Here is a 22,998-nt window from a genome sequence, read left to right on the forward strand (position 1 = left end):
TTTTATGTGGCAGAGTATTTAGGCTTTTTCCAAGCATGAGATCTTAACTGTGGCAGGGTCGTCTGCACCACCCTTGTTTTCAACTAACAAGCTAACTTTGTTAGGTAAACAAGGTAACCTTCTTCCCTTACAAGCAGATAAGGATCCCTTCAAAGGCCTATACCCAAGAGAACCCTGCCTTGACAGAAGTAACTCCTCACAAGCATTCAGCTGTCCTTGTGTTCTTCAGGGAAAGCCTGGCATTAGGCCTTGAGCAACCTTAGGTCTACTGGCCAGGCCATTCTTGAGCAGACAGAGAGAAAATATTTGTCATTCTAAGTCATGGAGTTGGCCCGATTTATTCAATACATCATTCTCAAAAATATTTTTTTGTGCTAGACCTGAGTTGGATATTATAGAAGAAAAGATATGGTTTCTGTGTTTCATAAACTTTTACTCTTCATGGGTTGACAAACATATAGGTGTGAAAGAGTTAGGTAGAAACAGCTTATGTGTGAATGACTAAATGCTAATCTGTGGTTCAAATCGCAAGGGCTTTAGGAGGTGAGAAAAGTATAAGCACAAGGTAGAATTGAGTGGTTTGAGAAGACTTCATGGAACAGGTGGAACTTGGAGGCAGGGTAGGCAAGGAATATTCCATGTGGAGGGGACACAGAGGCCAGGAAGCACAGGAAGCAAGAAGGAGGTTCCTGTGGCTGCAGCTTTGGGAGAGATGGTCAGTCAGACCAGATAAGTCATATATGGGGTAGAGGGCCAAAAAGAAGTTTGACCCTAATTCTGTAGATGTTTCCCCTTGTCCTGGAGGTGTCACACCAAGAAAGGAAGTGTCAAGTCAAGTTCAGGATGAGTTGTTTTTGTTTTTTGGTGTGTGTAGGGCCAGGGGCGGTGGAGGATGGTTTATAAACAGAACTTCTCAAAGCCTTTAATATTGCTCATTTATGTGGCAAGGTCAAGAGAGGGGGAAATTGGACTTCCTAAGAGTCTTTGACCACAGAACTCTTTTTATCATGGACCATTTCCTTTGGTGTTCCATGAGACACTATTAGGAGCTAGTGAGCCACCGAAGATGTTAGAGCTGGAAAGTAATGCTTGAGGGAAAACAAAGTTTTGGAAGATTAATCTCATGGTAGAATGTAAGGTGAGCAAGAGGGAAGAGAGCCTGGATTCAGGCCATACAGTTAGATGATTGAATAAAGCCTCCAGATAAGTGGGCAGGGTTGAAGCACACTGAAGCAGAGAATGGAGAACAAAGCATTGATTGAACACAGAGTCTGCTGTTGGGCTCTGGGGAAGGTACAAAAGTGTCAGAGTTCCTGGGTCTTGCAGGAGCTCGAATAAGCATTAATTAGGATTTTGATTGCAAGGGACAGAAATCAACTTGAAGCAGCTTAAGCAAAAAGAGTGTTTTTTGTTTTTTGTTTTTTTAATGGACCGAATTATTTAATTAGGTTCTTTGTAAGAAGTTTAGAACACGACTTTGTGAGGATAAATTCCGTTTGTAAGAGCGAACACAGAGCGGAGGTAGCCCTGGAGTTGAGGAACGGCTTTGATTCTTCGCAGAATTTGTGAGTCCACAGCTTTCTGATAAACCTTCCGCTGCTCTGTAACCTCGTATTTCTCTCTCTCTGTGTCGAAGATCTCACCTTCCTGGGCTTACGCAGTTTCTTCTTCTTGAAGTAAGCATCAGTGAGATGTTCTGGGATTTTCACACCACTGATATCAATTTTGGTGGAAGCGGCAAAGACAAATTTCTGGTGTGTTCTCCGCAGAGGAACTCGATTGAGGGACAGAGACCCAGTCACAAGTAGCACGCCACTGCTCAGCTGCTTCAGGAAAATGACCCTCTTGCCTCTGTGGCGCCCAGTGAGGATAAGCAGAATGGTCGCAGGAGTGATGCTAGCGCGCAGTTTTCTCACATGCTCACTGAGGGGTTTTTTGCCGTGACTCAACTGCTTTCGAGGCACGTCTTCAGTAGGATGATACCTAGGCATTTTGCGAAGTTTAACCACCCGGGTACCGCCATTCTTGTCACCACCAACTGGTTTTGTGACAGGAGCAAGAACCTTCACCTTCTTTTTCTTTTCAACCTTGGATTTAGCAGCTGAATACTTCCTCTTGTACAAGGCCTTTCTGGAATACATAGCCGATCGGGAATATCTGCCTGTTCCTCTGACCAGGACAGGGTTTCGACGGCGGTGGGGCTTCCCCTTCTTAACTTGCTTCACCTGTTGTTGTTTTTTTTTCAATTCATGTCTTTTATTAACCAATATACAATCACTTGTCTTCTGGTTTGTTGAAACAATAGGTCAGACAACATTTGCCACCATAATGTCTGTCAAAGTGGCTGGCCATAAAAACTCCAGCACCACGTTCATCTGAAGGGCACTCCCGACGAAGGCGACTGATTTTGCCATTCTCCTCCACCTTATAGTATTTCAGGACAGCCAGCTTAACCTTCTTTCTCTTACGCTTGTTCTTCTTGGGAGTGGTGTAAGACTTCTTCCTTTTCTTAGCGCCACCACAAAGTCTCAACACAAGATGAAGGATGGACTCCTTTTCAGTGTTGTGTTCAGACAAAGTACGTCCATCTTCCAGTTGCTTGCCAGCAAAACTCAGTCTTTGCTGGGCAGGAGGAATGCCTTCCTCGTCCTGGATCTTGGCCTTTACGTTTTCTATCGTATCCGAGGGTTCGACCTCGAGAGTGACGGTCTTCCCCGTCAGGGTCTTCATGAAAATCTGCATATTGGCGGCTGGTGCCACCGCAGATGGAGGATCCGAAAAGAAGTGCTTCACCTTTTTAACCTTGCCACCAGCATCAGCCTTCTTGGCTTCAGGTTTTTTCTCCTTAGTATCTGGCTTCTCAGCCTTTTCACCCGCCATCTTGCGGGATGGGAAAAAGCAAAAAAAAAAAAGAGTGTTGTTAAGGAAATAGGGATACTTCATGAAGAACTGAAGCCATGTACTGGGAAGTTGGCAAAAAGTCCTGTGTCTATCTGGTCTCAGCTACTGTGTGTGTTTGCCTCATCTTCTTCATAGTCTCTCTCTCTCCTCTCCTGTCCTCTAACATCCCCTCACCTTCCTTCCTTTCCCCGCTCCCCTCTCCCTGTTCTCCTTTGTGGAGGAAAATGGCTTCCCTACAGTTCCTGAGTTTGCATGTTGCACTAAGTTTGCATGACACAGTTCCGGCTATATCAGAAGCTACCTCTCCATGTCTTCTTCCCAGTTTCAGATTTCCAGTAGAAAGAGTCTTCTTGACCCAGCATAGGACTCATTCTGTTCTGACTAGGGGGACAGGTTTTAAAATAGAAACATGGTTGCAGAAGACTTACCCTGTGAATTAGTGTGAGGACCACTGCCAGGAAAAAGTGTCTGCTATAGAGTGATGTGATGACCTTTAACTGAAAGCATGCTTCTGGAAGAGTTGAGCGGGAGAACACTATTGGTTTTTATTGTTTTAATTTTTTTTGAATTTTATTTTATTTTATTTTATATAGAGCAGGTTCTTATTAGTTACCTACTTTATACTTATCAGTGTATACATGTCAATCCCAATCTCCCACTTCATCCCACCACCGCCACCACACCCTGCCACTTTCTCCCCTTGGTGTCCGTACGTTTGTTCTTTCCATCTGAGGAGCACACTATTGTTGAATGAGTAGATGACTATGAAGCTTTAAGGCAGCTTCATTAGAATCCATATTCTTGTCCCTTTCCCAAACTGCTTTAGTTCCCAAGTTCTGTAAAAATCTACAGATGAAGGAAGCAGGATACACTGTGGTTAAGAGCATATGTCTGGGGTTTAAGTTGTCTGTGTTTTGGATCCTGGCCTTGAGGACTTCAGCAAGTTATGGAACCTGCCTGAGCCTCAGGTTTCTCATCTATAAAATGGGTATCACCAGGATTAACTAAGATAATATGTGTAAAGTGCTTAGCACAATGCACCTAATAATGTTAGCAACTTAATTTTTAAACAAAAATTAACTGATGGGGCTGAAGTTGACATTAGCAGATCCAAATATCTTTCATAAACTGGACAAAAGAAAGATGCACTGGGAGGCGGGCAAATGGTCAGCTTGGTTCTCCAGACATCCCCACAAACGTGGCCTCTAGAATAGGGGGTTTGGGTAGAAAAATAAGCCACGAAGATCTTGAGGCGCCAACGGGGACTTTAGAGATCACAGGTCATATGGGCCAATCACACTCCCTTTTGTTCCTAGAGATTTAATGTCTACCAGCCTATTAAATGGTCATGATTTGGAGAAGACAAGAAGAGGAATTACTTTCAGCTGGCCCTGGTCTTTAAATAACCCGGGGTACAACATCTTTCAAAACACAAAGGAGACCATGTGTAAAACATTAGTTAAATTCAGATATAAATCTAGTCTTTGACCAGTCCAAAACTAATCAATATGCTTTTTTTCTCTCTTTGAACTTTGAGTTTTCTGGCAACAACAAAAACCCCAAACCCCATCCAAAACCATCGTCCAGACAGCCCAGCTCCTATGCTCCCCTCCCTAGTGTCACATATTGTTGACAGACCTACTCTTGTTACCACATTCATTCCAGTGGTGATTCAAATTCTTCTGCAGAAATTGACTTGAAAGACAGAAAATTGCTCTTGTAATCACTTAATGAGGAATCCTGGACAAGGAATACAGCGCTACGAATATAGATTTACTCTTAGCTTTTATGGATGCATTTTTCTCAGTTATTTTCATTGAAAATCATGACGAACTAATTTAAATAGCAAAGTAAACTGAGATGGAAAATTACCCATAATAAGAAATTTGATGAAAATATAGACTGGCCTGGTTTTAAGCATATCAAGGACTCTTGGTTTAAATTGCAAATTCGGAGAGATTTGAAATGTGTTTGTTTGAATGTGTCAGCTTTAGGCAAAACTAAACTACTATGTTCGTTTCCAAAAATCAAGAATCTGCTCTGGAAAAAAATCATGCAGTGTGATGTACAAAGCAGAGGGGAAGGAAAGTAAGTAATGGGTGAGAAAGACCCACCCAAGGACTGCAGCCAGCTTCCCCAGGAAGATTCATGACCATGCCTCAATACTGTCCTGCAATTCTTTCCAAGCGATTTTACTATAACTCTAAATCATTTGAAGCAACTGCTGCTGTTACCAAAGCTATCTTTGCCTCAAAAAGAAGAAAATTCAGGACATGCAATATAATCCTCTCACTATCTAAGAGAGAAACCAGCCCATTTGTCATAAGAACTGAAAACATCAGCTACATAGTAAATTAAACATTAGAGTTTCATACTTCAATATTATGTATCTTTTGTAAAAAGAAGAAAAGGGGGGCACACACAGGACATTGTTGGATGCAACAGTGATAAAGTGACTTAAATTTGGTTGACTAACTATAACCTACAAAAACCATTCTATTACAAATCCTTTTCAGTAAAAGGTAAGAAAATTCCATCAACATTTTTTTAAACATTCTGAGCTATTCACAACAAATGAATCCTTACCCTTACCAGATGTATAAGCATTTGTGTAATGCAGGGGGTTCATAACTTGGAAAGCGTCATCGAAGGCAGTGCTAACACAATGTTCCTCCCTTTGACTTGAATGCCCTCTTCTTCCCTATTAGGGTGATTATTGTTTCACAGTGTCCCAGGCATGAAAGGACTTTGAAGGGTCACTTTGCAACCCAGCTAGCAGCATTGGCATTACCAAAGAGCAGCTGGTTAGAAATGCAGAATCTTGGGGTCCACCCCAGCCTTACTGACTCAGATCCTGCATTTTGACAGGATCCCCAGGTGATTCATATGCACATTGAAGATGAAACTATGCCACTCTAAGTCATCCCCCTGCCTTTGAGCAAAACTGTGCACAACGCATACACTGGTCTCATTCGTCTAGTTTCAGGTCCTTTATAGTTTGTCCCGTTTGAGTCATTGAGAGGAAAGGGGAAATATACTCATTTAAGGAAGTCTTGCATAGCCTAACAGAGTTAGCAACTTCTTCAATATGTTCAAGTACCTATTCTTAGAAGCACTGCAGATTAGGTCAAAGGAAAGAGAAGCAGAAAATGGAGTGGGTTCAAATACCAAACTCTAATAAAGTAAGGGTAGTACAGAAGCTGAGTCTATGAGGGATGGGAAGAGCAATTTCACCAAATTACCAGTTCCAAAATTGTCTCTGCACTGTGGCTGATTTATAGTCCTGGAAGCTTAAAGCCTTGAAACTTCTTGCTCTGTTTCATTTCAGATTAGTAATTTTTATCTAGTACTTCCCTGCAGCTTAAAATGAAGGCCCTGGAACTATGAAAATGAATTTATGTGGTGGACTGCATGCTCATTCTGTAGCTATCCTATAGGTTTTAGATTTGTAACAAGTTTGGAATCTGGACAATAGAAAACTCTCTGTGGGTTAATGGCAGCCAACTTCTAAGCCAAAACTGAAGGACATAAGATAGCTTTGTATGTGTTTCAGGGTCCTCAAACTTAGCTGCGCATTAGAGTCACCTAGATAACATTTTTTTACACAGCTTTCTTGAGATATAATTGACATATAATAAGCTGCACATATTTAAAGTGTATAGTAAGAAAGGGACTTCCCTGGTGGCCCAGTGGTTAAGACTCCGTGTGCTTCCACTGCAGGGGGCACAGGTTGAATCCCTGGGCGGGGAACTAGGATCCCACATGGTGCCGTCAAAAAATTAATAATAAAAAAAAAATAAAGTATATGGTAGGATGAATTTTGATATATGTTATATGGCTGTGAAACTATCACCATGATCAAGCTAATTACCGCTAAAGTTTCCTCGTGCCCCTTGGTAATCCCTGCCCCCATTCTGCAATAGCTTATCTGCTTTCTGCCACTATAGATTAGTTTTCATTTTCTAGAGTTTTACATAAATGGAACCATACTCTTTTTTTTTTTTTTTTTGGTCTGACATCTTTCGCTCAGCATAATTTTTCTGAGGCTCATCCATGTTGTTGCCTGTATTAATAGTTTGCCCTTTTTATTGCTGAGTAATATTCCATTGTATGAATATACCACAGTTTATCTAACTGTTCCCCAGTGAAGGACATTTGGGTTGTTTCCAGTTTTAAGCAATTATGAATAACACTGCTAAAAATCTTCATGAACAAGTATGAGCATATAAGTTTTCATTTCTCTAGGTGAACACCTAGAAGTGGGTATGGTAAGTATACATTTAACTTTAAAAGAAACTGCCAAACTGGTTCCCAAAGTGGTTCTACCATTTTGCTTGCTCACCAGAAATGTATAAGAGTTCCAGTTGCTCCACCTCCTCTCCAGGAATAGGTGTTATCAGTATTTTTTATTTTAGCTATTTTGATAGATGTATAATAATATCTCCATTGTAGTATTAATTTACATCCTAATGACTGCTGATGTTGAGAATCTTTTCATGTGTATATTTGCCATCCTTATATCTTCTTTGGTGAGAGTCTTTCAAATCTTTTGCTTATTTTTTAAATTGGGTTTTGTTTTCTTAATTGTTGAGTTTTGAGTTCATTATATATTCTGTATACAAGTCCTTTGTCAGATATATGATTGACAAATACTTCTTCCCAATCTTTTTATTCTCTTAACAATGTTTTTCAAAGGGCAGAAGTTCTTAATTTTGATAAAGTCTCATTTATTAATTTTTTTATGGATCCTACTTTCTGTGGTATAACTGACCCAAGGTCACAAAGATTTTCTTCTATGTTTTCTTCCAGAAGTTATATAATTTTAAGTTTTATATTTAGGTCTATAATCCATTTTGAGTTAATTTTTATGTATGAGGCAAGGTTTGGAACGATGTTTACTTTTTTGCATGTGGATATGCAATAGTTCCAGCACCATTTATTGAAATGACTGGCCTTTCTCTACTGAATTGCCCTTGCACCTTTGTGCAAAAGCCAGTTGGCCATATATTTGTGGGTATATTCTAAATTCTCCATCTGTTCCATTGATCTATCTTTATACTAATGTCACATTGTCTTGATTACTATAGCTTTATTGTTAGCCTTGAAATCCAACTCTATTCTTTTTCTAAGAAAGATAAGAACTTTAGAATGAACTTAAGTTTTACAGTGTTTATCAATTTCTGGGTTTTAAAAGTCTAGTAGTGTGCTTTTGATTGGGATTGCATTGATTTTATAGATCTATTTGGGGAGAACTGACATCTTAACAATTTTGAGTCTCCTGATCCATGAACACAGTATATCTCTCCATATATGTAGGTCTCTCTCAGCAATGTTTTTTCAGCATACACGTCTTAGACTCCTTTTGTGAGGTTTAATTTTAAGTAGTTGATATTCTTATGCACTTGTAAATGCTGATGTTTATATAAGTTCAGTTTCCAGTTGTTTGTTGAAATTATTTAGAAATACAGTTGATTATTAATATTGATCTTGTATCCTGCAGCCTCGCTAAACTCCGTTATTAGTTTTGCAGCTTTTTGGTAGATTCCATAGAATTTTCTATATGGATAATTATGTTGTCTGAGAATAAAGACAGCTTTACTTCTTGTCCAGTCTGACTTCCTCTTATATTTTTTTCTTGCCTTATTGTGCTGGCTAGAAGCAATACGTAGCTGAATAAAAATAGTGAAAATGGACAACCTTGCTTTGTACTTGGTCTTAGAGGAAAGACAGTCAGTCTTTCCCATTAAGTATGATGTTAGCTTTAAGTTTTTCATAGATGCCTTTTCTCAAGTTGAGAAGTTCCCTACTTTGCTGAGAGTTGCTTTTTTAAAAATCAGAAATGGATTTTGAATTCTGTCAAATTATTTTTCTACATCTACTGAGATATTCATATGGTTTTTCTTTTAAGTCTGTTAATATGGTGAATTACATTGATTGATTTTCAAATATCAAACTAACCTTGCATTCTTGGGGTAAACCGACTTGCTCATTATTTATTATCTTTTATAAATATTGTTAAATATTATCTTTTATAAATATTGTTAAATAAATATTGTTAGATTCTATTTGCTAAAATTTGCTTAAGAATTTTTGCATCTATACTCATGAGAGATATTGATCTCTAGTTTTCTTTTCTTGTAATATTTTTGTCTAGTTCTGGTATCAGAGTAATGCTGGTCTCATGGAATGAGTTGGGATATAGTCCATCCTTTTCAATTTACTTGAAGTGTTCGTGTGTAGAATTGGTATTATTTCTTCCTTAAATATTTGATAGAATTCACCATCTTGGATTGAAATTTTCTTTGTGGGAAGATTTTTAACCACTAATTCAATTTATTTAATAGATGTAGAGTTATACAGGTTATCTATTTTTTTTATTAAATGGTAAATTGCATCAAAGAATCTTTCCATTTCCTCTAACTTGGTCATATTTATTGGCACAAAGTTGTTCTTGATATTCCCTTATAATACTTTTATTCCATAATATCTATGGAATCTGTAGTGATATCACCTCTCTCAATCCTGATATTAGTAATGTGTGTCTTCTTTCTCTTCTTTTCCTGATCAGTCTGGCTAGAGGTTTATCAATTTTATTGAACTTCTCAAAGAACCAGCTTTTAATTTCATTGATATTTCTCCATTGTTTTTCTGTTTTCTATTTCACTAATTTCTTCTCTAATCTTTATAATTTACACTTTTCTGCTTAGTTTAGGTTTAATTTGCTGTTTTTTCTAGTTGCTTAAGGTGGTATCTAAAGCCATTGGTTTGAGACCTTTCTTCTTCTATACTCTAAGTGTTTAGTGGTATAAATTTCCCTATAAATATATTTTGGCTGAATTTCACAAATTTTGATATGTTGTGTTTTCATTTAGTTCCAAATATTTCCTAATTGCCCTAATTCTCCTTAGACCTGTAGGTTATTTGGAAGTATGCAAATTTGTTCCCAAATAATTGGCTATTTCCCAGATATCTTTCTGTTACTAACATCTAGCTTAATTCCACTGTGATCAAATTACACACTCTTCTGATTTGGATATTTTTTAATTTCTTAAGGCTTATCTTATAGCTAGAATATGGTCTATTTTGGAAAATTTTCTGTGTGCTCTTGAAAAGAATATATACTCTGACATTGTTAAGTGGAATGTCAATTAAGTCTAATTGGTTGATAGCATTGCTCAAGTCTTCTATATCCTCACTGATTTTTCTGTCTTACTTGTTCCCTCAATTATTGAGAGAAGGGTTTTGAAATCTCCAACTATAATTATAGGTTTGTTTCTTTCTCTTCTACAATTCTAAATATCCCACTGCCAAGGCTACACATGATACCAATTAATTCAGAATCTCTGGGGGCGTGACCCAGGCATCAGTATTTTTTTTAACTCCCCGAGTGATTCCAATGTGTAGTCAAGTTTGAGAACCACTGCCTTATGCAGTCCACATTGCGGATTCAACAGATTCTCAAATGCATTACCTTATTTAATCTTCATGCCTGCCTTTGAGGTAGACGTTACTCGTTCCTATTTTACAGGAAATGAAATTGAGTCATAGACAGTTGTCCAACATCACACAGTTGATCAGAGGGCCTAGCTGGGACTTAAACCCAGGTTACCTAACTCAAAGTTTTTTACTTTGAGGTACTTATATTTTGTGCTGTGTGATGCGTTTATTGACTCGAATTCTGTCTGTATTTCCATCCTGCTCCCCTAACACACTCTTTTGGGTTGTGGGCAGAGTCGTGTCTAACCCTAAACTTATAATTTTCACTGGACCTACCACAGTGTCTGTACCCTGGAGATGATTTTAAGGCTTTTTGTTTTCTCTTGAAAGATCTAAGTATCTGGGTTCATCTGACCACATAGTAGTCATCAATCTGCCTTTTTCATGGTCCATCCACAATCTAAGGTTTAAATCAACTGTAATTAACACTGGCACTTAACACAGACTCTTCTCCTAAAACCTTCTCAGGTTGCAGACTGTCAGCCTGCTTCACTCCATCAATATACGACATTGGCAGCCTGGGACCAGAATTTGTCCTGAGCTGCCCATGCAAGTTTGGGGCAAGATTATAAGGGAAGAGCAGCTTGGGGTGGATGCATCTCCTGTGGGTAAAGGGTGTTTTGTTTGAGTGCTTCCAAGTGCTGGTACGCTATGATTAGTTAAGTTGGCCAAAGGTTAATATTTAAAAATCAGGAATGATTTGAACCATTCCTCCAGGTGAGTTGCTCAGCTGCCTTCAGGGAAGGCACCCAAAATGGACCATTAATGTTAGAGAAAGGCTAATATAGGATGCCTCTTTGGCTCTCTCTTTTTGTTCACAGGTATCATCAGACTCAATATAGACTAATGAATGGATGTGAGTTTGTTCCTTTTTGTAAATATTCAACTATGCAAATCCTTTCCCCCACTGCCTCTTGGACCTATTTCCTGTATCAGTTATCTTTAGATTCTCTCATCTGACTCCTACTATTGTCAATTAGTCACATTCTGAGCTCAAGATTTGATAGTTGCTGATGTGACTTGCTTTAGTTTTTGAATATTTTTTTCACTTACTGCCCAAAGTTAAAACAACCACAACAAGTTAAGGAGCTTGAGTATTTTTTTTTTTAAAGAATTATTTATGGGCTTCCCCGGTGGCACAGTGGTTGAGAGTCTGCCTGCTGATGCAGGGGACACAGGTTCGTGCCCCGGTCCGGGAAGATCCCACATGACGTGGAGCGGCTGGGTCCGTGAGCCATGGCCGCTGACCCTGCGCGTCCGGAGCCTGTGCTCCGCAACGGGAGAGGCCACAACAGTGAGAGGCCCGCGTACTGCAAAAAAAAAAAGAAAAAAAAAAAGAATTACTTATTACTAAAATAAGTCTACAACAACACTAAAGGTATTTAAAAAGAAAAACATCACTCATTTTTTCCACCATTTAACACAACCACTTTCCCTTCTCCCAAATTTCCTTTCAGTCTTCAGTCAGATATAGAAATTACATTATTATAATTACATAATTTTAATGTTCATATAATTTTTGTGTTCCACTTTTTTAGCATCACTTAATAAACACTTTCCTTGTATAGTCTTCCTAATCATCATTTTTTGTGGCTACATGGTTTTCCACAGATATATCATAATTTTTTTAACCATTCCTCTGCTATGTTTCCAGTTTTCACTATTACAAGTGATTCTCCCATAAATATCTATATACGTATAAAGATTTCCTCCCCCCTTCTTCTTTTGAATTATTTCCTTTGTAGAAATTTCCAGGAGTGCTATTACCATACTGAAGGATTTGAATGATTTTCAGGGATTATGAGCTCTTAAAAAGGCAGCACCAAAGAGTTCATAGCCCACGTCATCTCTTGATTTGTTGAATTGATTATGATATGGAAGAGCCAAGTTACTTCCTAAAGCACCATTCATTGTCCAATCTTATCCCACAGAGCAGCTTGAGCAATACAAATAAAGGCATCTCCATCACCTTATTCTTTAGTCCACTGAAACCCACTTAAAAAAAAAAAATTCCTCACACATTTTAAGTGATGAGATGAGCTTTTGGAATAAGTTTTAAGAAACTCCAGAACAAAATCATAGGCAAATCAAGGATGCACCTCCTGAGATAAATCCTGTCTTAGCAACGAAATGAGGACACACTATGTGCATGGCAGGGGGACAGTAGGAAGAAGTTGCAGGTCAGTTATGACTGGAACGTCTGTGTCACAGTTGTCCCCTGCAAACTGGTTTCTGCGAGCTGGGTCAAAGCAGCCTGAGTTGAAAGCCAAACACAGACAGCAGCTGTTGAGGATGTAAAGTTTCTGGTTGGGGTGGATAGGGAGCTGGGTGTGGTCACCCATAGGCCAATTTCCACCCCACCCTGCAAGCCCAGGGACGGGGGTTGAGAAGAGGGAACTTCCTGTGTTGCATTCCGGTGCTCCTTTCTGGGCTTAGTGGGAATCTGCGAGAATGCTGGAGACTGGCTGCCAGGCCTGACTGCCCTACACACACTCTCTCAACCGTGTTCCGCTGCAAGACACCGAGGCTTCTGAGAATGCCACATCCAGGGAGCCAGGATGCACGACTGACCTGGACGGCTGCACTGTCCTGGCCATAGCCCTGGATATAAAGTACAAGTAAATCCCACTACCATTCTCGAGGGACTGAGGGAAACTGCAGGGAGCACGTGGATCTTTCCTGCCCTACACAAGTAAGCGCTAAGCCGCCAGGTCGATGCCAGCCCCTTCCGCGATTTCCCAGAACGTCTGACAAGAGCCCGCAGGCTGCATCACTGAGCAAGGAATCTTCATTATTCATTTCAACATCACTCTTCTTGGAAACCCTGACTGTTCCACTCTCCAGAAATAATCCATCAAACTTTTCCCTTTGTTGAAGTCACACTGCAAAAACTCCCATAATCAAATTCCCCACGTTCGGATCCCTGCTGACGTTATGTAATAACAGAGTCCAGAGAGAAAAGAGTGGGTCAGACTATTTTTTTCTTTCTTTCTCTCTCTGTCTTTTAACTTTGTATCATGAAACGTTTCAAACACACACAAAGTGAGACAGAATGGAATAGTGAACCCCCATGTTCCTACCACCCAGTTTGAACAATCTCTACAGGTGCCAATCTTGTTGCAACTAGCACCCTACTTCTATCTCCTTCCCCCACAAATATGCACATTTTTTTAACTGGAATTTTTAAAAGCAAGCTCCAGACACAATGTCATTTTACTCATAAATACTTCAGTATGCATCTCTATCTAAAAAGGACTTTCTTTTTCGACATAACCTCTATAGGCACTAGTATTTAGCAACTACTGGTATTTGTATGGTATTGATATTTAGTGCAAGGTGTGACAATAAGCCCTTTTACACAATTTAGTTAATGAAATCTCAGCTTAGCAGAGAAGCACCTTGGAAATTCACAACCTCCCTGGGAGAAAGAAATGCTCTGGCCTTGAGAACATTGCTATTTGCATTTTACTCATGAAGAAATCTGCTCAGCCAACTCAGGGTAAGCTGTGGAGAGGCTGCAGTCCAAGAGACGGCAGAGCTTGGAACAAGAGGCGTGTCAGAGCCTGACTGGCTCCATCCACCCTGGATATTCAAGGTATTAAAAGGACAAAGCTTCCTCATCGGAAAACTTCCTTTAAAAAAAAGACAAAAACAAAAATCCTTCCTCACACCCATAAATTACATTTTCAAGATAGAAGCACGCAGGCTTCTTAAAAAAGTAGTGCCTTAAAAAAACAAACAAACAAACCCCACCATTCATAAAAAGAGTTTTGAAAATCCAAATTATGTTTCTACTTATCAAGTGCGTGTGCATAGGGAGCATTAGAGGAATGTTGCTTCAAGCCTAAGCAATCTCAGTGTAAGTATTTCTGTTTGCTGTGTGCTCTTCCTTTGCAATCTCTGCACCTAATCTATGTACCTGCACTCAGGAGATACCTGCAGAGGAGCAGGACTCACCCTAGGAAAGGTTCGACTGCACAGCATAGCCTTGGGGTGTGTCTCTGCCTCAAGAACAGGTTGATAAACCCACTCTCAGTCACACAGGCTTTGGCCTTCTAACTCCAGCCTCCTAGACTCAAAACCCCAGGTGAGCCTCGAGAGACAGTCGCCGCGTACTGCTGATTTTCCCTGATGATTGATTGCCCTTACTTTATGCAAGATTGCTCAGTTTGGATGGATGCCCTCCCTCCTCAGGTCCAGTTCACCGTGGCTGGAGATTGGGATGTGTGACACAAAGGAGCTGCCACCCACCATTGTGGGTGAGGACTCTGCATGAGGAGGGAGACAGATATTGTAACCCTGTCAGCACTGTACATAGTGCCCACTGAAAACTGAGCTACTTTCATAGGCTTCAATAGATGTTCCCTCCACGTGGCCCACTCTTGCGATGTCTGTGTGACTTGCCCCTTTGCCACCTTCACGTCTTTCAAGTCTCTGCACAACTACCCCATTATCAGAGGGGCCTTCCTCCCACTCCCCACATCAAATGCTGCTCTTCAACCCTTTCTTCTGCCTTGTCTGTCTCTAGACCACTTATCACAACCAGATACATGGTTATCATTTGTTGTCTGTTTTGGTCGTTGTAATATCCCTTGAACCTAGATCAGTGCCTAGAACGTCCAGCAAGTGTTCACCACATTTGTACAGAATGAATGACCTCCTTAAGAGCAAGACTGAGACAGCAGAAGCAAGAAGAACTACAATCCTGCAGCCTGTGGAACAAAAACCACATTCACAGAAAGATAGACAAGATGAAAAGGCAGAGGGCTATGTACCAGATGAAGGAACAAGATAAAATGCCAGAAAAACAACTAAATGAAATGGAGATAGGCAACGTTCCAGAAAAAGAATTCAGAATAATGATAGTGAAGATGATCCAGGACCTTGGAAAAAGAATGGAGGCAAAGATCGAGAAGATGCAAGAAATGTTTAACAAAGACCTAGAAGAATTAAAGAACAAAAAAACAGAGATGAACAACACAATAACTGAAATGAAAAATACACTAAAAGGAATCAATAGCAGAATAACTGAGGCAGAAGAATGGATAAGTGACCTGGAAGACAGAATGGTGGAATTCACTGCTGCGGAAGAGAATAAAGAAAAAAGAATGAAAAGAAATGAAGACAGCCTAAGAGACCTCTGGGACAACATTAAATGCACCAACATTCGCATTATAGGGGTCCCAGAAGGAGACGAGAGAGAGAAAGGACCAGACAAAATATTTGAAGAGATTATAGTCAAAAACTTCCCTAACATGGGAAAGGAAATAGCCACCCAAGTGCAGGAAGTGCAGAGAGTCCCATACAGGATAAACCCAAGGAGAAACATGCTGAGATGCATAGTAATCAAATTGGCAAAAATTAAAGACAAAGAAAATTATCGAAAGCAGCAAGGGAAAAATGACAAATAACATACAAGGGAACTCTCATAAGGTTAACAGCTGATTTCTCAGCAGAAACTCTACAAGCTAGAAGGAAGTGACATGATATACTTAAAAGTGATGAAAGGGAAGAACCTACAACCAAGATTATTCTACCTGGCAAGGATCTCATTCAGATTCAATGGAGAAATCAAAACCTTTACAGACAAGCAAAAGCTAAGAGAATTCAGCACCACCAAACCAGCTCTACAACAAATGCTAAAGGAACTTCTCTAAGTGGGAAACACAAGAGAAGAAAAGGACCTACAAAAACAAACCCCCCAAAATTAAGAAAACGGTAATAGGAACATACATAACGAATATTAACTTAAAGGTGAATGGATTAAATACTCCAACCAAAAGACACAGGCTTGCTGAATGGATACAAAAACAAGACCCATATATATGCTGTCTTCAAGAGACCCACTTCAGACCTAGGGATACATACACACTGAAAGTGAGGGAATGGAAAAGATATTCCATGCAAATGGAAATCAAAAGAAAGCTGGAGTAACAATACTCATATCAGATAAAATAGACTTTAAAATAAAGAATGTTACAAGAGACAGGGAAGGACACTACGTAATGATCAAGGGCTCAATCCAATAAGAAGATATAATAATTATAAATATATATGCACCCAACTTAGGAGCACCTCAATACATAAGGCAACTGCTAACAGTTCTAAAAGAGGAAATCGACAGTAACACAATAATAGTGGGGGACTTTAACACCTCACTTACACCAATGGACAGATCATCATCCAAACAGAAAATTAATAAGGAAACACAAGCTTTAAATGACACAATAGACCAGATAGATTTAATTGATATTGATAGGACAGTCCATCCAAAAACAGCAGATTACACTTTCTTCTCAAGTGCACACGGAACATTCTCCAGGATAGATCACATCTTGGGTCACAAATCAAGCCTCAGTAAACTTAAGAAAATTGAAATCATATCAAGCATCCTTTCTGACCACAATGCTATTAGATTAGAAATCAATTACAGGGAAAAAAACGTAAAAACACAAACACATGGAGGCTAAACAATACATTACTAAATAACCAAGAGATCACTGAAGAAATCAAAGAGGAAGTCAGAAAATACCTAGAGACTAATGACAATGAAAACATGACGATCCAAAACCTATGGGATGCAGCAAAAGCAGTTCTAAGTTGGAAGTTTATAGCTATACAAGCCTACCTCAAGAAATAAGAAACATCTCAAATAAACAATCTAACGTTACACCTAAAGGAACTAGAGAAAGAAGAACAAGCAAAACCCAAAGTTAGCAGAAGGAAAGAAATCATAAAGATTAGAGCAGAAATAAATGAAATAGAAACAAAGAAAACAACAACAAAGATCAAAACTAAAAGCTGGTTCTTTGAGAAGATTAACAAAATTGATAAACCATTAACCAGACTCATCAAGAAAAAGAAGGAGAGGACTAAAATCAATAAAATTAGAAATGAAAAAGGAGAAGTTACAACAGACACTGCAGAAATACAAAGCCTCCTAAGACACTACTACAAGCAACTCTATGCCAATAAAATGGACAACCTGGAAGAATTGGACAAATTCTTAGAAAGGTATAACCTTCCAAGACTAAACCAGGAAGAAATAGAAAATATGAACAGACCAATCACAAGTAATGAAATTAAAACTGTGATTAAAACTCTTCCAACAGGGCTTCCCTGGTGGTGCAGTGGTTGAGAGTTTGCCTGCCGATGCAGGGGACACGGGTTTGTGCCCCGGTCCGGGAAGATCCCACATGCCGCGGAGCAGCTGGGCCCGTGAGCCATGGCCGCTGAGCCTGCGCGTCTGGAGCCTGTGCTCCGCAACGGGAGAGGCCACAACAGTGAGAGGCCCGCGTACCGGAATAAAAAAAAACTTCCAACAAACAGAAGTCCAGGACCAGATGGCTTCACAGGTGAATTTTATGAAACATTTAGAGAAGAGCTAACACCCATCCTTCTCAAACTCTTCCAAAAAATTGCAGAGGAAGGAGAACTCCCAAACTCATTCTATGAGGCCACCATCACCCTGATACCAAAACCACACAAAGATACTACAAAAAAAGAAAATTACAGACAAATATCACTGATGAATACAGATGCAAAAATCCTCAACAAAATACTAGCAAACAGAATCTAACAACACATTAAAAGGATCATACACCATGATCAAGTGGGATTTATCCCAGAGATGCAAGGATTCTTCAATATATGCAAATCAATCAGTGTGATACACCATATTAACAAAATGAAGAAGAAAAACCATATGATCATCTCAATAGAGGCAGAAAAAGCTTGTGACAAAATTCAACACCAATTTATGATAAAAACTCTCCAGAAAGTGGGCATAGAGGGAACCTACCTCAACATAATAAAGGCCATATACAACAAACCCACAGCAAACATCATTCTCAATGGTGAAAAACTGAAAGCATTTCCTCTAAGATCAGGAACAAGACAAGGATGTCCACTCTCACCACTGTTATTCAACATAGTTTTGGAAGTCCTAGCCACGGCAATCAGAGAAGAAAAAGAAATAAAAGGAATACAAATTGGAAAAGAAGAAGTAAAACTGTCACTGTTTGCAGATGACATGATACTATACATAGAGAATCCTAAAGATGCCACCAGAAAACTACTAGAGCTAATCAATGAGTTTGGTAAAGTTGCAAGATACAACATTAATGCACAGAAATCTCTTGCATTCCTATACACTAATGATGAAAAATCTGAAAGAGAAATTAAGGAAACACTCCCATTTACCATTGCAACAAAAAGAATAAAATACCTAGGAATAAACTTACCTAGGGAGACAAAAGACCTGTAATGCAGAAAACTATAAGACACTGATGAAAGAAATTAAAGATGATACCAATAGATGGAGAGATATACCATGTTCTTGGATTGGAAGAATCAATATTGTGAAAATGACGATACTACCAAAAGCAATCTACAGATTCAATGCAATCCCTATCAAATTACCAATGGCATTTTTTATGGAACTAGAACAAAAAAATCTTAAAATTTGTATGGAAACATAAAAGACCCCAAATAGCCAAAGCAGTCTTGAGGGTAAAAAACAGAGCTGGAGGAATCAGACTCCCTGACTTCAGACTATACTACAAAGCTACAGTAATCAAGACAATATGGTACTGGCACAAAAACAGAAATATAGATCAATGGAACAGGATAGAAAGCCCAGAGATAAACCCACGCACCTATGGTCAACTAATCTATGACAAAGGAGGTGAGGATATACAATGGAGGAAAGATAGTCTCTTCAATAAGTGGTGCTGGGAAAACTGGACAGCTACATGTAAAAGAATGAAATTAGAACACTCCCTAACACCATACATAAATATAAACTCAAAATGGATTAGAGACCTAAATGTAAGACTGGGCACTATAAAACTCTTAGAGGAAATCATAGAAAGAACACCCTTTGACATAAACCACAGCAAGATATTTTTTGATCCACCTCCTAGAGTAATGGAAATAAAAACAAAAATAAACAAATGGGACCTAATGAAACTTAAAAGCTTTTGCACAGCAAAGGAAACCATAAACAAGACAAAAAGACAACCCTCAGAATGAGAGAAATATTTGCAAATGAATCATTGGACAAAGGATTAATCTCCAAAATATAACAAACAGCTCATGCAGCTCAATATTAAAAAAACAAACAACCCAATCCAAGAATGGGCAGAAGACCTAAATAGACATTTCTCCAAAGAAGATATACAGATTGCTGGGGGTGGGGGGTTGTGTTGGGATGAATTGGGAGATTGGGATTGACGTGTGTACACTGATGTGTGTAAAATGGATGACTAATAAGAAAATCAATAAATAAACATTAAAAAATTTTTTTTTAATTTTTAAGTGGAAAAAAAAAAAGAGCAAAACCTTGTCCTCTTCTCCTACCACATCCGACTGATAAGAGCAGGCCAACTGAAAACAGATGCTCCTTGCTGAGCAGGGGCTCTGTAAGAAATCCATGGGGAGATACAGATGAGCTTTCCAGAGCCAACACTCACCGCAAAAACCTAGCTGTTCTAGTAGGAATGTCAATTTCTTAAATCTGTATCTACTGTGACTACCTTTGAGCTTGGGACCACCAGCTCATCCTTTGTTCTTACCCTTCAGGGTCTACGTGAAGCTTCCCAGTGGCCTGAGTAATAAACTTTCAGGCACGTATGCTTTAATAATAATACATCCCTCTCAGAGCTACACAACTGAAAGGTGTTCCTTCAACAACAGAAAAATTTATTGCTTTCTTCCCCCACAGAAAAACCACAAAAATATTTTCTTCTTGCCTTCAGCAGTGAGTTCCAAGTTTCATTAGAGAACCGGCCAGATGCTTCCTCCTAGCTTGTATGGGAAGAAATTAAGATAAAGGGCATTTGAAACTCTACCTCTGCACACCTGCCTCATACCTTATTCCCTCATGACAGGTCTTCTTCCTGTTTTCCCGGGGTTGGGGATGTAGAGCTGTGTATGACCTGCTTCCTCCGGCAGCTGGGGCTCTGGAGCCCCCCTGCCCCCTTTCCTTCTGGTTTTAATAATAGATGGCTCTTATTGAATTGTGCACCTGCCATAAACCAGACACTGCACTGTACAAATTGTTTCAAATTCTTAACCCCCAAACTGGAAAAGGGCTGTAACCTGAGTGTCTGCTGCCTAGACAGCCCCTCTATCCATAAAAGCAGACTCTATCTTTCTGTCTCTGTCACTAAGAATCACTTTGCTCCAGTATATTTGCAGAAAGGGATGGGTCTCTCATCTCCAAAGCCAGTCCAGGCTGCTGCCTATGCCTCTGCTTTCACCTGCCCTTAAACTCCACACTCAGCCAGGGTCTCTGCTCGCTAGAGTGTGGGTCTTGGCCTGTGTTCCGGGGCTGCCATCTTCCCTGGACATGACACCGATGGTGCCTCGGGGATGTGGTAGGCAGGACAATGGCCCCCAAGAATGTCCACATTCTGGAATCTGTGAATATGTTACCTTACGTGGCAAAAGGACTTTGCAGATGTGATTAAGTTAAGGACCTTGAGTTGGGGAGATTGTCCCGGAATATCTGGGTGAACATGATGTAACCACAAGGGTCCTTATAAGAGAAAGAGAGTAAGAGTCAGAGAGGGAGATGTGACAGTGTAAGCAGAGGTCAGAGGGATGTGAGGAAAAGGCCAAGGAATGCGGACTGTGCTTAGAAGCTGAAAAGGGCAAGAAAACAGATTCTTGCCTGGTGCCTTCAGAAGGAATGCAGCCCTGCAGAAGCCTTGATTTTAGGTCTTCTAACCTGCAGACCAGTAAGATAATAAATTTGTGGCATTGGTGACAGTGTGTTATACCAGCCATGGGAAACTAATACAAGGGACAATGCAGGGAAGCCACATTTGCCTTTGTTGTGTTGTCACCTAATTCTACACCTCTAACATGTATGTGTAAGCCACTTCATTGAAAATTTGGGGATATGTAGAAGGGGAAAAAATCTGAATATTAAATATGATTGTTCCCAGAGGCCAAGGGAAGAAGGAAAAAACCTTAGTAGGGTGTCTTCACAGGCATGGCCCATTTCCTATCTTAATGACCAGCCCCAAGGCCCAACCTCTGTTTCTTCTTTTCCTCTGTGAGCCTACTTTTCTCCATGGCAAAATTCATTCATTCAATAAATGTTTACTAAATACCAACGATGTCCCAGGCACTGTTCTAGGTGCTGGGATTAAAGCACACAAAAGACAAAGAATACAAGCTATCACTATGTTTACATTTTAATGCAACCCCCCAACCCGGCCCATGAAATCCCCACTCAACAAGATCCAACCCAACCTCACCTCTTACCACAAATAGGATCATCTGTAAGGTAAAGATACTCCACAGCCATACATTTCTCAAAGTCTGAGTTACTCAGTTAGAAGTAATGCCATGTAGTTAGATGAGGCCCAGAACAGTCCAAGGGAGGCTTCATTTCTCCAGTTCTTGTTCTCTTCAGGGTCCCTCTGCCAGCGTGTAGTCAGGATACCCCTCCTCATTCTTCCTGTGGTCTTCTGATTGCTTGTAACTCTCAGATATCTCTCTCTCTCTCTCACACACACACACACCCCAAAGACAAACCATTAGTCTCAGTCCAAATCCATATTAAGGAAGGGAGGGGAGAATCTTCCAACACGTATTCCTATCTTCCAACATATTCTCCCCAACTAAATCTAAATGGGGGCATGCCTTATTTTTGTTATGCAAAGCAGCTCCAATTCCCCTTTTCTCAGCTCCCACCTGTAGACTATGCCCAGGGCCTACCTGTGCACTAGAAATGCTGCCCATCACGGTACCTTTCTAAACAGAAAGACCTCTACTCCTTACATCATCCCCTGCTACGCAGAAACTCGGTAGATGTGCCTTTTTGATACATTGAGCCACATCACATTCCTACCTATGATTTCCTCCACTCACAGATTCCATTAGGATGTGAATCTGCACCCTCTGTCCCCCATCCATAGCAAGCCCTCAAGAGTTGAGACTTTCCTTCTAGTTATAGAAAGGAACCCCCAAGGGAAAATACCTTCTTTTCATAACTGATACACAATCCTCTCTTCCTTCTCCTCTCCTATGGTCTTTTCCTAACGAAGGATGCACAGGCACCATCAAGCAAATACTTTTGATTAAAGCAAATGTCAGCTCTCTGGGCGCTGAGGAATTTCAGAAGGAAGAAATGTTATTGGTAAAATCCAATTAAGCTTACCACCATTAGCTGTGTAATGCTGGTTGCAGAGTAATTACTGTAATAGAAATAATAATGCATTGATTATGTGTTTACTGGGTGCCAGGGACTTTACTGAATGTTTTTCTTGCCTTAGCTCATTTAGTCCTCATCAATGAGTTTAGGGTGATTTTTTTTTTTTTCTTTTGCGGTACGTGGGCCTCTCACTGCTGTGGCCTCTCCCGTTGTGGAGCCCAGGCTCTGGACGCACAGCCTCAGCGGCCATGGCTCACAGGCCCAGCCACTCCGCGGCATGTGGGATCTTCCCGGACCGGGGCACGAACCCGTGTCCCCTGCATTGGCAGGAGGACTCTCAACCACTGTGCCATCAGGGAAGCCCCAGTTCAGGGTGATTTTTATCCACATTTTACAGCTGAGGAATTTGAGACTGTGAGGGGTTAAGAAAATTG

At 40.1% G+C, this 22,998-nt stretch overlaps 1 protein-coding gene and 1 pseudogene across 2 annotated transcripts; both read right to left on the minus strand.

The window, feature by feature from the left end:
* Positions 1–1,444: 1,444 nt before the first annotated feature.
* Positions 1,445–2,220, minus strand: LOC309834014 (large ribosomal subunit protein eL6-like; annotated as a pseudogene). The gene has a single exon. The product of its transcript is annotated as a large ribosomal subunit protein eL6-like (transcript).
* An 8-nt stretch (positions 2,221–2,228) lies between these two features.
* LOC309834015 (ubiquitin-ribosomal protein eS31 fusion protein-like) lies at positions 2,229–2,742 on the minus strand (the record flags this gene model as incomplete). The annotated part of the gene is made up of 1 exon (XM_082672611.1): positions 2,229–2,742. The coding sequence occupies one exon, from the start codon at positions 2,740–2,742 to the stop codon at positions 2,275–2,277; it is 468 nt and encodes a 155-aa protein (XP_082528737.1). The 3' UTR covers positions 2,229–2,274.
* Between the last annotated feature and the right edge of the window lie 20,256 nt (positions 2,743–22,998).

The sequence above is a fragment of the Grampus griseus genome (assembly GCF_964374135.1).
Source record: "Grampus griseus genome assembly, chromosome: 15".
NCBI lineage: Eukaryota > Metazoa > Chordata > Mammalia > Artiodactyla > Delphinidae > Grampus > Grampus griseus.